General features: G+C 43.1%; 1 protein-coding gene across 1 annotated transcript in view; it reads left to right on the top strand.

The window, feature by feature from the left end:
- Positions 1-13,430, top strand: part of ADAMTSL1 (ADAMTS like 1) — a 444,282-nt gene extending 430,852 nt beyond the window's left edge. Inside the window, exons 27-29 of the mRNA XM_068973576.1 lie at positions 10,611-10,720; positions 11,499-11,719; positions 13,324-13,430. Of these exons, the coding sequence (XP_068829677.1) occupies positions 10,611-10,720; positions 11,499-11,719; positions 13,324-13,430 (438 nt within the window). The remainder of the gene's footprint in view (positions 1-10,610; positions 10,721-11,498; positions 11,720-13,323) is intronic.
- Positions 13,431-13,875: the final 445 nt, after the last annotated feature.

Genomic DNA, 13,875 nt, shown 5'->3' with positions numbered 1-13,875 from the left:
AGCATTAATTAGTTCCCATTTATTGGGCTTCCCTGGTGGCTTTGATGGTAAAGAATCTGCTACAATGTGGGAGACCTGGGTTTGATCCCTGGGTTGGGAAGATGCCCTGAAGAAGAGAATGGCTACCCACTCCAGTATTCTTGCCTGGAGAATCCCAATGGACAGAGTGGGCTACAGTCCATGGGGTCACAAAGAAGTCGGACATGACTAAGCAACTAAGCACAGCACAGCACGTTTTTATTTTCACTGAAGGTAGATCCAAAAAGATATTGCTGCAATTTATGTTAGAGGAAAACATAGATGATTCTGCCTAAGAGTTTTATAGTATCCAAGCTTTTTTTTTTTTTACATGTAACTGTCCAGTACCATTTATAGAAGAGGCTGTCGCTTCTCCATTGTATAATCTTGCCTCCTTTGTCATTGATTAATCAACCATAGGTGCATGGGTTTATTTCTGGGCTTTATATTCCATTGATCTATATTTGTTTTTGTACCAGTACCATATTCTTTTGTACTCTGTACCTTTGTATTAATAGTATAATCTGAAAACAGGAAGCCTGATTCCTCCAGCTCTTTTTTTCTTTCTAAAGACTACTTCAGCTATTCAGGGTCTTTTGTGTCTTCATGCAAATTTTAAGATTTTTTTGTTCTAGTTTTGTGAAAAATGCCATTGCAATGTAATTTGATAGGGACTGCATTGAATCTTAGCAGATTGCCTTGTAGATCTGCAAACAGTGACAATCTTACTTCTTTTCCTATTTGAATTCATTTCTTTTTCTTCTCTGAGTGCCATGGCTAGACTTCAAAAACCATGTTGAATAGAAGTGGCAAGAGAAGACATCCTTGCCTTCTTTGTGATCTTAAGGGAAATGTTTTCAGTTTTTTGAAACTGTCACTGTTTGCAGGTAACATACTATACATAGAAAATCCTAAAGATGTCACCAGAAAAGTACTAGAGCTAATTAATGAATTTAGTAAAGCTGCAGAATACAAAATTCCTATACACTAACAACAAAAAAAAATCAGAGAAATTAAGGAAACAATCCTATTCACCATTGCAACTCAAAGAATAAAATACTTAGGAATAAACCTACCTAAAGAGACAAAAGACTTGTATGCAGGAAACTATAAGAAAGATGAAAACTGTAAGAAAAATGACACAGAGAGATATAGCATGTTCTTAGATGGAAAAATCAATATTATGAAAATGACTATACTACCAGAAGCAATCTACAGATTCAATGTAACCCCTATCAAATTACCAATGGCATTTTTCACAGAACTAGAACAAAAAAATTTTTACAGTTTATATGGAAACAGAAAAGACCTCAAATAGTCAAAGCAGTCTTGAAAAATAAAAACAGAGCTGGAGGAATCAAGCTCCCTGACTTCACACTGCACTACAAAGCTACGGTAATTAAGATAGTATGGTACTGGCACAAAAACAGAAAAGTAGATCAGTGGAACACGATAGAAAGCCCAAAGATAAACCCAAGCACCCAAGGGCACCTTACCTTTGACAAAGGAGGCAAGAATATACAATGGAGACAAGACAGCTTCTTCAATAAGTGGTGCTGGGAAAACCAGACAGCTATATGTGAAAAAATAAAATTAGAACACTTCCTAACACCATACAAAAGTAACTCAAAATGGCCTAAAGACCTAAATGTAGGCCAGAAACTATAAAACTCTTAGAGGAAAACATAGCTAGAATACTTTCTGACATAAATAATAGCAAGATTCTTTTTGACCACCTTCTAGAGTAATGAAAATAAAAACAAACAAATGAGACCTAATTAAACAAGACAAAAAACAACCCTCACAATGGGAGAAAATATTTGCAAATGAAGCAATTGATAAAGGATTAATGTCCAAAATATACAAGCAGCTCATGCAGCTCAGAATCACAAAAACAAACAACCCGATCAAAAAATGGACAGAAGACCTGAATAGACATTTCTCCAAAGAAGACATCCAGATGGCCAACTAATGCAAGGAGAGATGGTCAGCATCGCTGGCTGATAGAGAAATGCGAATCTAAACAACGAGACCTCACCTCACACCGGGCAGAATGGCCATCATCAAAAAGTATGAACAATAAGTGCTGGAGAAGCTGTGACAAAAAGGGAGCCCTCTTGCTGGGAATGTAAATTGATACAACCTCTATGGAGAACAGCATGAAGGTTCCTTGAAAAACTAAAAATAAAACCATACGACCCAGCAATCACACTCCGGGGCATACACTCCGAGAAAACCATAGTTTGAAGATGCATGCACCCCAGTGTCCACTGCAGCACTATTTACAGTAGCCAGGGCAGGGAAGCAACCCAAATGGCCGTCTACAGAGGAACGGACAGAGAAGGTGTGGTACACATACACAATGGGCTGTTGCTCAGCCGTCAATATTCGGAGTCCAGAACGTTACTCTAGAACAAAACTGGGTCATTTGTAGTGATGTGGATGGACCTAGAGTAAGTCAGAAAGAGAAAAACAAATATCATATATTAACGCATATATGGAATGTAGACAAATGGTACTGATGAACCTATTTGCAGGACAGGAATAGAGAAACGGACATATTGTGGACACAGAGAGGGAAAGCAATGGTAAGATGAACTGGGAGAGTAGGATTGACATAGAAACACTACCATGTGTAAAACAGATAGCTAGTGAGAAGCTACTGTATCACCAGGGAGCTCAGCTCAGGGCTCTGATGACCTAGAAGGGTGGGTGGGAGGGAGGGGATGTATGTGTATGTGTATATATATATCTGATTCACACTGTTGTATAGCAGAAACTAACATGACATTGTAAAGCAATTATGAAAGAAAGTGAAAGTGAAGTCACTCAGTCGTGTCTGACTCTTTGCAACCCCATGGACGGTAACCTACCAGGCTCCACGGTCTATGGGATTTTCCAGGCAAGAATACTGGAGTGGGCTGCCATTTACTTCTCCAGGGGATCTTCCCAACCCAGGGATCGAACCCGGGTCTCCTGCATTGCAGACAGACGCTTTACCGTCTGAGCCACTAGGGAAGCCAATTATACTCCAGTTGTAAAAAGTAATAAATAGATAACCAACAGGACCCACTGTATAGCACAGGGAACTCTGTTCAGTGCTCTGTAATAACCTAAACGGGAAAAGAATTTGAAAAAGGATAGATAAATGTATATGCATTGCTGAATCACTTTGCTGTACACCTGAAACTAATACAACATTGTTAATCAATCATAATAATGTGAAATATATAGTTGCTGTACAATATTATATAAAGTTACAGATGTATAATAGTGATTCACAACTTCCAAAGGCTATACGCCATTGATATTTATCACAAAACACTGGCTATATTCTCTGCATTATACGATCTAGCCTCATAGCTTATTTTGCGTAATAGTTACTATCTCTAAATTCCCTACCATTTTGTCCCTTCCCCTTCGCTCATCTGACTGGTAATCAGTAGTTTGCTCTGTAAATCTGTGAGTCTGTTTCTTTTTTGTTATATTCACTAGTTTCTTATATTTTTCAGATTCCACATATGAGTGATATCATACAGCATTCATCTTTCTCTGACTTATTTCACTTAGCATAATACCCTCCAAGTCCATCTCTGTTGTTTTGTTGCTTCAGATGATGTGTCTTGATGTGGATCTCTTTGGGTTCATTTGTGTGGGAATTTCTTCAATTTCAGGAATTTTTCAGCCATAATTTCACCAAATATATCTGTAACCCTTTCCTCTCTCTTCTCCTCCTGAAAATGAATGAAAATGAAAGTGTTAGTCACTCAGTCATGTCTGACTCTTTGCAATCATGGACTGTATAGCCCACCAGGTTTCTCTGTCCATGGAATTCTCCAGGCAAGAATACTAGAGTGGGTAGTCATTCCCTTCTCCAGGGATTGAACCTGGGTCTCCTACATTGCAGGCAGATTCTTTACCATCTGAGCCACCAGGAAAGCCCATATCCAAAATAAATAAAAATTTTAATTAATTTTTAAAATAGATAAACAAGAAGGACCTATAGCAGGGAGCTATATTCAATATCTTGTAACAACCTATGATGAAAATATGAAAGATATATATACAACACATATATGAATCATTTTGCTATATACCAGAAGCACAACACTGTAATTTTTAAAATTATATTAAAAAGTGAGTCACTTGTAGATAGATTGCCAATCTGTGCCTTTTGGTTGGAGACTTTTTTTCCTCCATTTAAAATAATTATTGATAAGGAAGGACTCACTTTTGCCACTGTTATTTGGTTTAGGTGTCTTATAGCTTCTCCTGCTCATTACTTTCATTACTGCCTTTGTGTTTAGGTGATGTTTTTTATTCCTTTTTGTTGTTGTTGGAATACAGTCTACAAATATTTAATTTGCGGTTGCTCTTGGACTTACATATAACATTCTAAAGTTATAACAATCTAATTTTTATTTATAGCAACATCAAGCACACACAAACTATTCCTATAGAACCTTTCCCCTTTATGTTAATAATATAAAAGTTACATCTTTATACACTGTACATCAACTAACAGAGTTATAATCATTTTAATGCATTTTGTCATTTAAATCCTATAGAAAATAAAAAGTGTAGTTACATAACAAAAGTATAATACCAATTTTTATATTTCAGCATGTATTTATATTTGCTGGCCATGTCATATGGTTTAGAGCTACTATCTCACATCTTTTCATTTTAACCTAAGGGTCTCTCATGTATCTTACTGTCAAGCATAGTGGTTAATGAACTTCCTCTGATCTTATTTGGGAAAATCTTATGTTTATCCTCGTTTTTGAATGACAGTTGCACTGGGTATAGAATTCTAAGTACATAGTTTTTGGGTTTTTTTTTTTTCAGCACTTTAAAGATATAACTCTATTACCTTCAGCCTGCAGGGCTTCTGCTGAGAAATCATCTGCTAAGCTTGTTGAGAGGATCTCTTATACCTGATGAGTCTATCTTGTCGATTTCAAAATTCTTTGTAAGACAATTTGATTATAATGTCTCAGGTTTGTAGTTTTCCTCAAATTTGGGGATTTTTCAGCAATTATTTCTTCAAATGACTTCTCTGCCTCTTTCTCTCTCTCCTCCTTCTAGGACTCATAGAGTTAGATAGGTAAAATCTGTATATGTTGGTCCCATTTTCGTCACTTTCTTTCTTTGAGCTCCTAAGACTCAGTAACATTAACTGAACTGTTTTCAGGCTTGCTAATTGTTTTTTCAGTCTCTTCAAACCTGCTGTAGAACTCTTCTCATGAAATTTTCAATTCAGATAAGTTTTTTAGCTCCAAATCTATTTTTATAATTTCTGACTTTGTCAATATCCTCATTTTGTTCACATAACATTTTTCTGATTTCCTTTCTTTATTCATTTTTTGCTTTAGATCTCTGAACATGTTTATGACAGTTGTGTGAAAGTCTTTAATACATATGATGCTGTGTTTCTTTAGGGCTGGCTCTGCCACTTTACTTTCCTCCTTGAATGGGCCATGATTTCCTATTTCTTTGATGTGCTTATGACTTATTACGGGAAACTGGGCATTGAGAAAAACAGACATCCCTCCCAGTCTTTGAATACACTTTCTCTGTGCCTGTGCATACCTTCACTGATTAGCTAGCTGGGTGTTCTCTGAACCTAGGGATCAGCCTGAGATGAAAGCATAAGGTCTTCTGAGGTCTTTTCTGAGCATATGTCTTACCTGGGGCTGCTTCTGACTTTCAGAATGCCTCTTTATATACAGCTGCTCTTGAACGTCTTAATTTCCAAGACGGTCTCACCTCAGGTTGTCCTCAGGGTCTTAGGTAGCCTACTGCATGTCTCCATCTGTGATCTCTTGCCCCAAGAGTCCATAGTCCCCTTGCAGCTTTCACATGTAGAGGATGGCACTTGACACCTGAATTAGAAGAGACAGACCAGTCCTTCAGGTAGCTCTCTGATAGGTTAGAACATTGCACACTGCAACTAGGATCTTCTCTGCTCCCTAGAGATGGTGGAAGAAAAATGGGCTGCTGCCACTACGTCTAGACCAAAACTTCCTTGCCGGGGTTTGGGCACTGGAAAAAACAGACATCCCTCCCAGTCTTGGAATCCACTTTCTCTGTGCCTATGCACACCTTCACTGATTTCACTGGGTGTCCTCTCAAAACTCCACAATTTTTCCTAGTGTTTTGAAGATGGATTTTTCTTTATTGGGTATTTCTAAGTTGCGATAGGCCTTTAACTTTTTTAGAATTCCTGTAAGATTAGTTTAGCCAGTTTCTGGCAGCTTTTTGATGTTTGTGTACAAATGAGGACTTAGAGCTACCCACCCTGCCATTTTGCTGACATCCTCACAATCAGGAATTCTTGAAGGAGTGTGTCTGTCTAAGAGCCCTATTTCCTCCTCTCTTGTTTGTATCTCAGTTCATTGCTGGTTTGACTTCAGTGCCAACTGCCACATTCAAAGAGCCCTTTCCAGGATCACCAGTGCAGCCTATAAGTTCCACTGGGTCCTGGCCACTTCTTTGTTCTTTTTGATGCATTTTGATTTTGATACCACTGACCCCCTTTCCTTTCTGGAAACTCCTTTATTGGTCTCTGCTAAGTCACTTCAGTCATGTCCGACTCTGTGTGACCCCATAGACGGCAGCCCACCAGGCTCCCCTGTCCCTGGGCTTCTCCAGGCAAGAACACTGGAGTGGGGTGCCATTGCCTTCTCCGTATTGGTCTCTGTGAATACATTTTCTATGTTCTCTTTTTCTCCTCTTCCCACAGTTTAATTAGTGTCCCTTGAGGTTCTGCCCTAAGCCTTTTCTCCATCTCATGCTTTCTCTCCCCTTGGGTTATACTACTTGTGACTCCTAGGCACCACCTGTGTACTGATGACTTTCAAATGGATAGCGTTCAGTACAGCTCAAGTTTTAAGTCACAGATCTATATACCCACCTGCTTAATGAACATACATATTTGTATATGTCACAAACATTTCATACAAAACATCTTCAAAACAAACTCTTACCTAGTTTTTCAGTCCTTAAACCTGAGACTCAGCTGGCTCCCTGTTACTCCTGAAAGTCAAGGAGTGCTACTCCTGAAGCCATGTGACTCATACTTCCATAGAATCACCTCTCCATTTCCATTGCCTTCATTTTGCTCAGCACAATTTGTTACCTAGATTTCTTTCTCCAGACTTCAACTCAATTACTGTACTGCTGACAGAATAATCTTTTTAAAGAGTAACTCTGATCATGACACTCCCACTTAAAAACCATTTTAGGTGCCTCCCTTCCCCCACCCCAACAAAGCAGCATTCATAAGAAGCTCCAAACTCCTCAGACAGCAGACAGTATTTCTCATGGTGTGGCACGTGTTTTACAGCCACGTTTATAATTCCACTTCTCATATAATTCTCCTGTAAACATTCCAGGGCTGTTTTTGCCATCATTCCTTCACACATGCTTTTATGGAACACATTCCCTACCCACGACAGGTGCCTCATAAATGTGTTGGATAAAAAGAGTAAAGTTGAATTATACATGAAGCCAGGTTGTTAGAACTGAGAAGGTGGTCTTAGTTCTACTTCGACTAAAACCAGCATGGTTTTCACAGACTTCAAAGAGATAGGAAAATGAAGGAATAGATCTTTGCATGACACCATTTCAAAAGAATTTTCTTGTCAGAAACTTACCATTTTCATTCTTACAGGAGAGGAATATGGAGGTTTGGTGGGAATCTATGGTTTGACGCCAATCCAAACAATATCACCAACGCAAAATTACTAAAAAGATTTTCAGATCAAGCACTTCCCTGTTCTTTGTAATGCCATAAACCTTGTTACTGTTTAACATGAGGTTCATGGACCAATAATATTGGCATCACCTGAGAGCTTTTAGAAGTTCAGCATGGGTGAATAAAAAGATGTGTGAACCAAATGAGAATTTCAACAAAATGATAGAAAATACAAGACGGTACCGAATAGAAGTCACAGAGCTGAAGAACACATTAACTGAAAATTATATTAGAGCTGTTCAGCAACAGACTAGATGAAGCAAAGAAAGGGTCAGTAAATGTGAAGTCAGGGCAGTAGAGCTCATCCAATCAGAGCCGGAAAGAAAGTTAAGCTAGATTAAAGGGCTTGCATTATATAGGTCCCAGAAAAAAAAGGAGCAGAAATCCTGTTTTAAGATATAATACCGAAAAATTTCTAAACCTGGGGAAAGAAACAGACATCCAGGCTCAGGAAACCCACGGAGTTCTAAGTAAGATGAAGGCAAAGCAATCAGAAATAGTTCCCAAATATATGGTCAATTAATTTACAACAGTGGAGCCAGGAACATACAATGGGGAAAGGACAACCTCCTCAATAAATGTAGTTTGGAAAATTGGACCACTACCTTATACCATACACAAAAATTAACTAAAAATGGAGCAAAGACTTGAATGTAAGGCCTGAAACCGTAAAGTTCCTAGAAGAAAACGTAGGTGGTACTCTTCTTGACATCAGTGTTGGTGTTGATGTTTTTAAAATCTGACACCAAAATCAAAAGTAACAAAAGTGAAAGTGAAACTATGTCATACTTAAAGTTTCTGCACAGGAAAGGAAATATCAATGAAATGAGAAGATAACCTACTAAGGGAGAAAATAGTTGCACATCATATATCCAATAGGGTTTAATATCCAAAATATATAAAGAACTGATATAATTCAATAGCAAAAAAAAATTTTTTTTCAGTTTTAAATAAGCAGAAGATTTGAATATACATTTTTTCAAAGACATATACATAGCCAAAAGGTACATTAAAAGGTGCTCAACATTAATTGTCAGAGAAATACTAATCAGAAACACATTGAGATACAGCTGCATACCTGTCAAAATGGTTATTATTAAAAAGCCAAGAAGTAACAAGTGTTGGTGAGGATGTGGAAAAAAGGGAGGCCTCCTACACTGTTGGTGAGAATGTAAATTGGGGCAGCCACTATGAAAAACAATATGAAGATTCCTCAAAAAGTTAAAACTACCATGTGATTCAGCAGTTCCACTCCTGGGTATTTACCTAAAGAAAATGAAAATGCTAAGTTGAAAATGTATCTCCACCTTATTTTTTACTGCAGCATAATTTACAACAGCCAACATATAGAAACAACCTCTATGCATCCATTGTTGGCTGAATGGATAAAGACAACATAGTGTGTATATATATGTGTGTGTGTGTATGTGTGTACACACACATCTTCTTTATACACACACACACAATGGAATTTTATTCAGCTATAAAAAAGACTAAAATCTTGCCATTTGCAACAATATGGCTGGACCTCAGGGCATGCTAAGCTAAATAAATCATACAGAGAAAGATTGGAGTAGGAAATGGCAACCCACTCCAGTATTCTTGCCTGGAAGATCCCATGGACAGAGGAGCCTGGTGGGCTACAGTCCATGGAGTGACAAAAATTACATGATGGCGCACGCACACACACACAGAAAGATAAATACCATATAATCTCTCTTATATGTGGAATATAGTTTTGTTTTTTTTTAAAGCAAGCTCACAGATACAGAGAACAGATTGGTGGTTGCCAGAGGCAGGGGGTGGAGTGTGGAAATAATAGGTGAGGAGGTCAAAGACTAAAAAGAAAAAATAAAATTTAAAATAAAACAAGATTTCCGCTTGTAATTTTAAGGGTTAACAGCTCCCCTGTGAATCCCTAGGAGTCCAGATACTTTCAAGTTAAGAGCCTTCATTCTAAAATGACCTCCAAGGGGTATCTGTCCCCTTACCCTACTCAAATAGCAGATGTTGGCTAAGGGCCTGCCTGCTGCTTTCTCATTGTACAGACGTCACTGTTGGTGGGAATATTTACCATGATAGGCTGGCTCTGGGAAAAGCTTAACCATCTCCATGAGTGTGGACTAACTATACACACTTAAGTCTACTTTTGTTCAGCCACCTTTGGTTTATCCTGGAGGAAATGAAACCAGAGAAAGGAAAGAAATGATCATTACTTTAATGAATTCAGCAAGAATAAACCAGATTACCCTCTGGACTGAAGGAGGGAAGGGGGTCTTGTTTAGAGGTCTTCAGCTCTCAAGTTTACCACCACATCCCTAGTACATTGTGCCAAGTCAGCTGGCATACGGTTCATCTGGGAGGCAGCTGACATCTCTGACCACCTCCACACTACCATTACCCATTTGCTCAGTGGTAAAGAATCCATCTGCCAATGCAAGAGACAAAGGTTCAATCCCTAGGTTGGGAAGATTCCCTGGAGGAGGAAATGGCAACTCACTCCAGAATTCTGGCTTGGGAAATCCAATGGACCGAGGATCTTGGTGGGCTACAGTCCATGGGGTCACAAAAGAGGCAGACCTGACTTAGCAGCTAAACAGCAACAACAATGTGAGAATGCTTACAGGATTCAGCAGAGCTAACCATCCCATTGTGGCACTAGGAAAAGGAAACGTGATGGATAACCTTTAAATTGGCCCAGAGAGAGGCGAAGTCAGTGATCTGACCACCTCGAACAAGCCCCTGCACAGGGATCTTTTGCCCCACGCAGCCTGGGCATGGCGGCCTGTCCCATGGCTGGCTAACATGTATGTCACCTTTTTCTGCTTCCCAGTGCAATGGGCCTTGCATCGGGCCTCGCCTTTCTGTGCAGCACAGACAAGTCTTCTGCCAGACGCTGGATGGCATCACCTTACCATCAGAGCAGTGCAGCGCCCTTCCGAGGTAAGAGAAAGCCACAGACCACCCCTTCCCCAGCCCTGTGCCAACAGCGCGGAAAGACGACGGTGAGTGAACCTGTCTCCTCCAACCTCCCACAGCGGTCAGACGCTCCCCCCTTTCATCTCCACCCTCTCCAGACCACTGAACTCCTAAAGGTAGACAGCTCGGGGTGGCCTCATGCTTACTGAATGGATCAGGCTCGGCTTTCCTTGTTCAGAGATGGGAGCACAGAGGATGCTGTTCTTCTGAGGAGAATAGCTGGCACAAGAGACTGGCTCTGGCCCCAGGGTGGACAGGAGGTCAGGTCCACAAAGGGGGCACCAGAGCCCAAGGGCTCCACCAGCCTCTCCCTCTTGTCCACTTCCCTTTAGAAGTTACACTGAGCCCCTTGTCTCCGGGTCTCCGCCTACCATTCCTACCCAGCCCCCAGCCCCTCTCCTCCTTCCTTCCCTGGGGGTGAGGGCTCATCACGCCCGCCCCTAAGGTCCCAGGCCCTGAGTACAGCTCTGCCAGCCGCCAGCCTGGTGAAGCTCATTCTCAGATCATGCAGGGACAGAGACACTGTAGAGATGAGCAGACAGCAGCCCAGTTAGAGGAAGGGGTCTTCTGAGACCCTGCAGCCATTCAGAAAGAGATCAGAACCCAGGGCTGGCAGCACTGGGAGTTCTTGATGGACGCCTGACAGTCTCAGGTTTACAGCAATGTGTTCACATCTGCCTCCCCTGATCCGGCCCCCAGAGGCGCAGACCCTAACCCTGCCACTCCCACTCCCCTGGCACAGGCCTGTGAGCACCCAGAACTGCTGGTCAGAAGCCTGCAACGTATACTGGAGGGTCAGCCTGTGGACTCTCTGCACGGCGACCTGCGGCAACTACGGTTTCCAGTCCCGGCGCGTGGAGTGCGTGCACGCCCGCACCAACAAGGCAGTGCCCGACCACCTGTGCTCCTGGGGACCTCGGCCAGCCAACTGGCAGCGCTGCAACATCACCCCCTGCGAAAACAGTATGTTCCAACCCCACAGAGCCACCTGCAATCTCCCCACCAGGCCTCGGGTGCAGCGGGCAGTCCCAGGGACTGAGCCTGAACACAGGGCCGTAGTCCCACCTTCCCAGGGATCCTAAGCCAGGGCCGGAGTTAGGTATTTTCAGAAGGGTGCATGCAGGCAAACAAAGGTGTGTGCGAGGATGTGTATACATGTGTCTAGGCCACAGAGGATGGCTGGGTGTGGCCCAAGGGCTCCATAGTGGCCCCTGAGAGAGCCAGGTGCATTTGGCTAAGTGCTGGATGAAATCATCCTCCGGCTCACCTACAGTAGTTTGGCTGCGGTACTCCCCTGGTGGCTTAGATAGTAAAGAGTCTGCCTGCAATGCCGGAGACCCGGTTCCATCCCTGGGTCAGAAAGATCCTGAAGAAGCGAATGGCAACCCACTCCAGTCTTGTTGCCTGGAAAGTTCCATGGAAAGAGGAGCCTGGGGCCTGGCAGGCTACAGTCCATGGGGTCACAAAGAGTTGGACACGACTGAGTGACTAACACACACACACACAGACACTCAGAGAGGACAGCTAAACAGTGGCTCTTGGGGAGAAAGCACTGTTTATACCTGAGCAGCAAACAGCTGCTCCCGTTCAGCCGACACTGCAGCCCTCGCGGTCCGCTGCCCACAGAACGAGGACCTGCCGACTTCGCCCTCCCTCCTGATACTCATGAGTCTGATACTCATTCCCTCCCTCAAATCTAGAGCCTCCTCCTCAGCCCAGCACCACATGTGTATCCCAGTTGGGTGGGGACCTATTTTTTTCTTCCTTTGGACCCAAAATACATCGGAGATGCTTCCTCCCAAGGACAGAGACAAAGCATGAGGCAAAGAATAGGAAAAGTTTAAGGCTTGCTGTGCAGTTTCTCCTTAGGGCCTCACTGAGTCTCAGATTCCCCATGCTGAAGGGAGATCCTCTAGACAGACAGTCCCATTGCTTCTTCTACACAAGCAGGTTATTGCCTGACCCATCTTTGCCAGCTCCCACACTCAGGACCACTGTTTTCCATGAAAATAGTTCAGACTTACTGTGTTAACCGCTGATGTGCACAGCCCCAGCCCACATCAGTATTGAAGAACCATGTAGCCTGTGCTGGTACTGAACTAGGACGCCACAGTGCAGGGAAAGAGTAGAGAGGCTGGCGGGGGATTACAGCAGCCAAAGCTTCACAGGCAAGGGAGGAGTCACGCTTCAGGCCTGCCACCACACGCAGGCCTCACTTGCATGCCCCGCCCACCCCAAAGTGGAGCAGAACTTAGTCCTTCTGGGAACCATCTCAAGGAGGAAGAGCTTCAGATACTCAAATGCCATGGGAAAAGGGCACCTTGCCTAGGAGGTAAGGCAGTCCCGACCACCCTCAGGAAGGAAGGGGGCCATCAGAAAGGCCCAGAGCCCCAGCATTCAGCGCCCATCTGCAGCCTGGGGAGCAGATGGCCAAGCTCCGCCAGAGCAAGGCCAGTTCAGAGGTGCCGGACAGTGGTGGCCCTTCCAGCACAAGGGTCTGACCCCAGAAGGCACCTGGTGGCCACGGCTGAGTCTGTTTCACATCTCCTTTCTGTCCCCTTTCCCAGCGGAATGCAGAGACACCACCAGGTACTGCGAGAAGGTGAAACAGCTGAAACTCTGCCAACTCAACCAGTTCAAATCTCGCTGCTGTGGAACCTGTGCCAAAGCATGAAGACAGGGTGAGGCGAGAACACTACCCTGGCCGCACAGAGGACTCACGCAACCAGCTTGGACAGAACTTAAGCTTTCTTCGTTTTATTTATTTATTTGCCCCTCCCCACCCCTACACACACACCCTCTTCGACCTCCTTCCTTGCCCCCTCCCCAGATGTGAGGCCCCCAGCATGTCTGCTCTCAGTTGGCTGGAGGACAGAATGAGGGGACAGGACAAGGACAGAGGTCTGAGGAGGCTGCAGAGCAGAACGGGCCAGACAGCAGAGCCCCCTGGCCAGCCAGCTCCCTCCCAACCTGGGTCCCAGAGAGACCCAGGAAGAGGCCCGCGTAGCCCTTGGGAGGGCAGGGAGCCAGAGCCAACAGCAGATGAGAGAGAGGGGCAGAAGGGCAGGCGCCTGAGAGTTTGTAAAGCATTAGTATTGACTCTGGACAACCAAGGCGTC

Source organism: Capricornis sumatraensis, chromosome 6, assembly GCF_032405125.1.
Source record: "Capricornis sumatraensis isolate serow.1 chromosome 6, serow.2, whole genome shotgun sequence".
NCBI lineage: Eukaryota > Metazoa > Chordata > Mammalia > Artiodactyla > Bovidae > Capricornis > Capricornis sumatraensis.
Note: the sequence above shows the minus strand (reverse complement) of the source record. Positions and strands in the feature narration are given on the sequence as shown.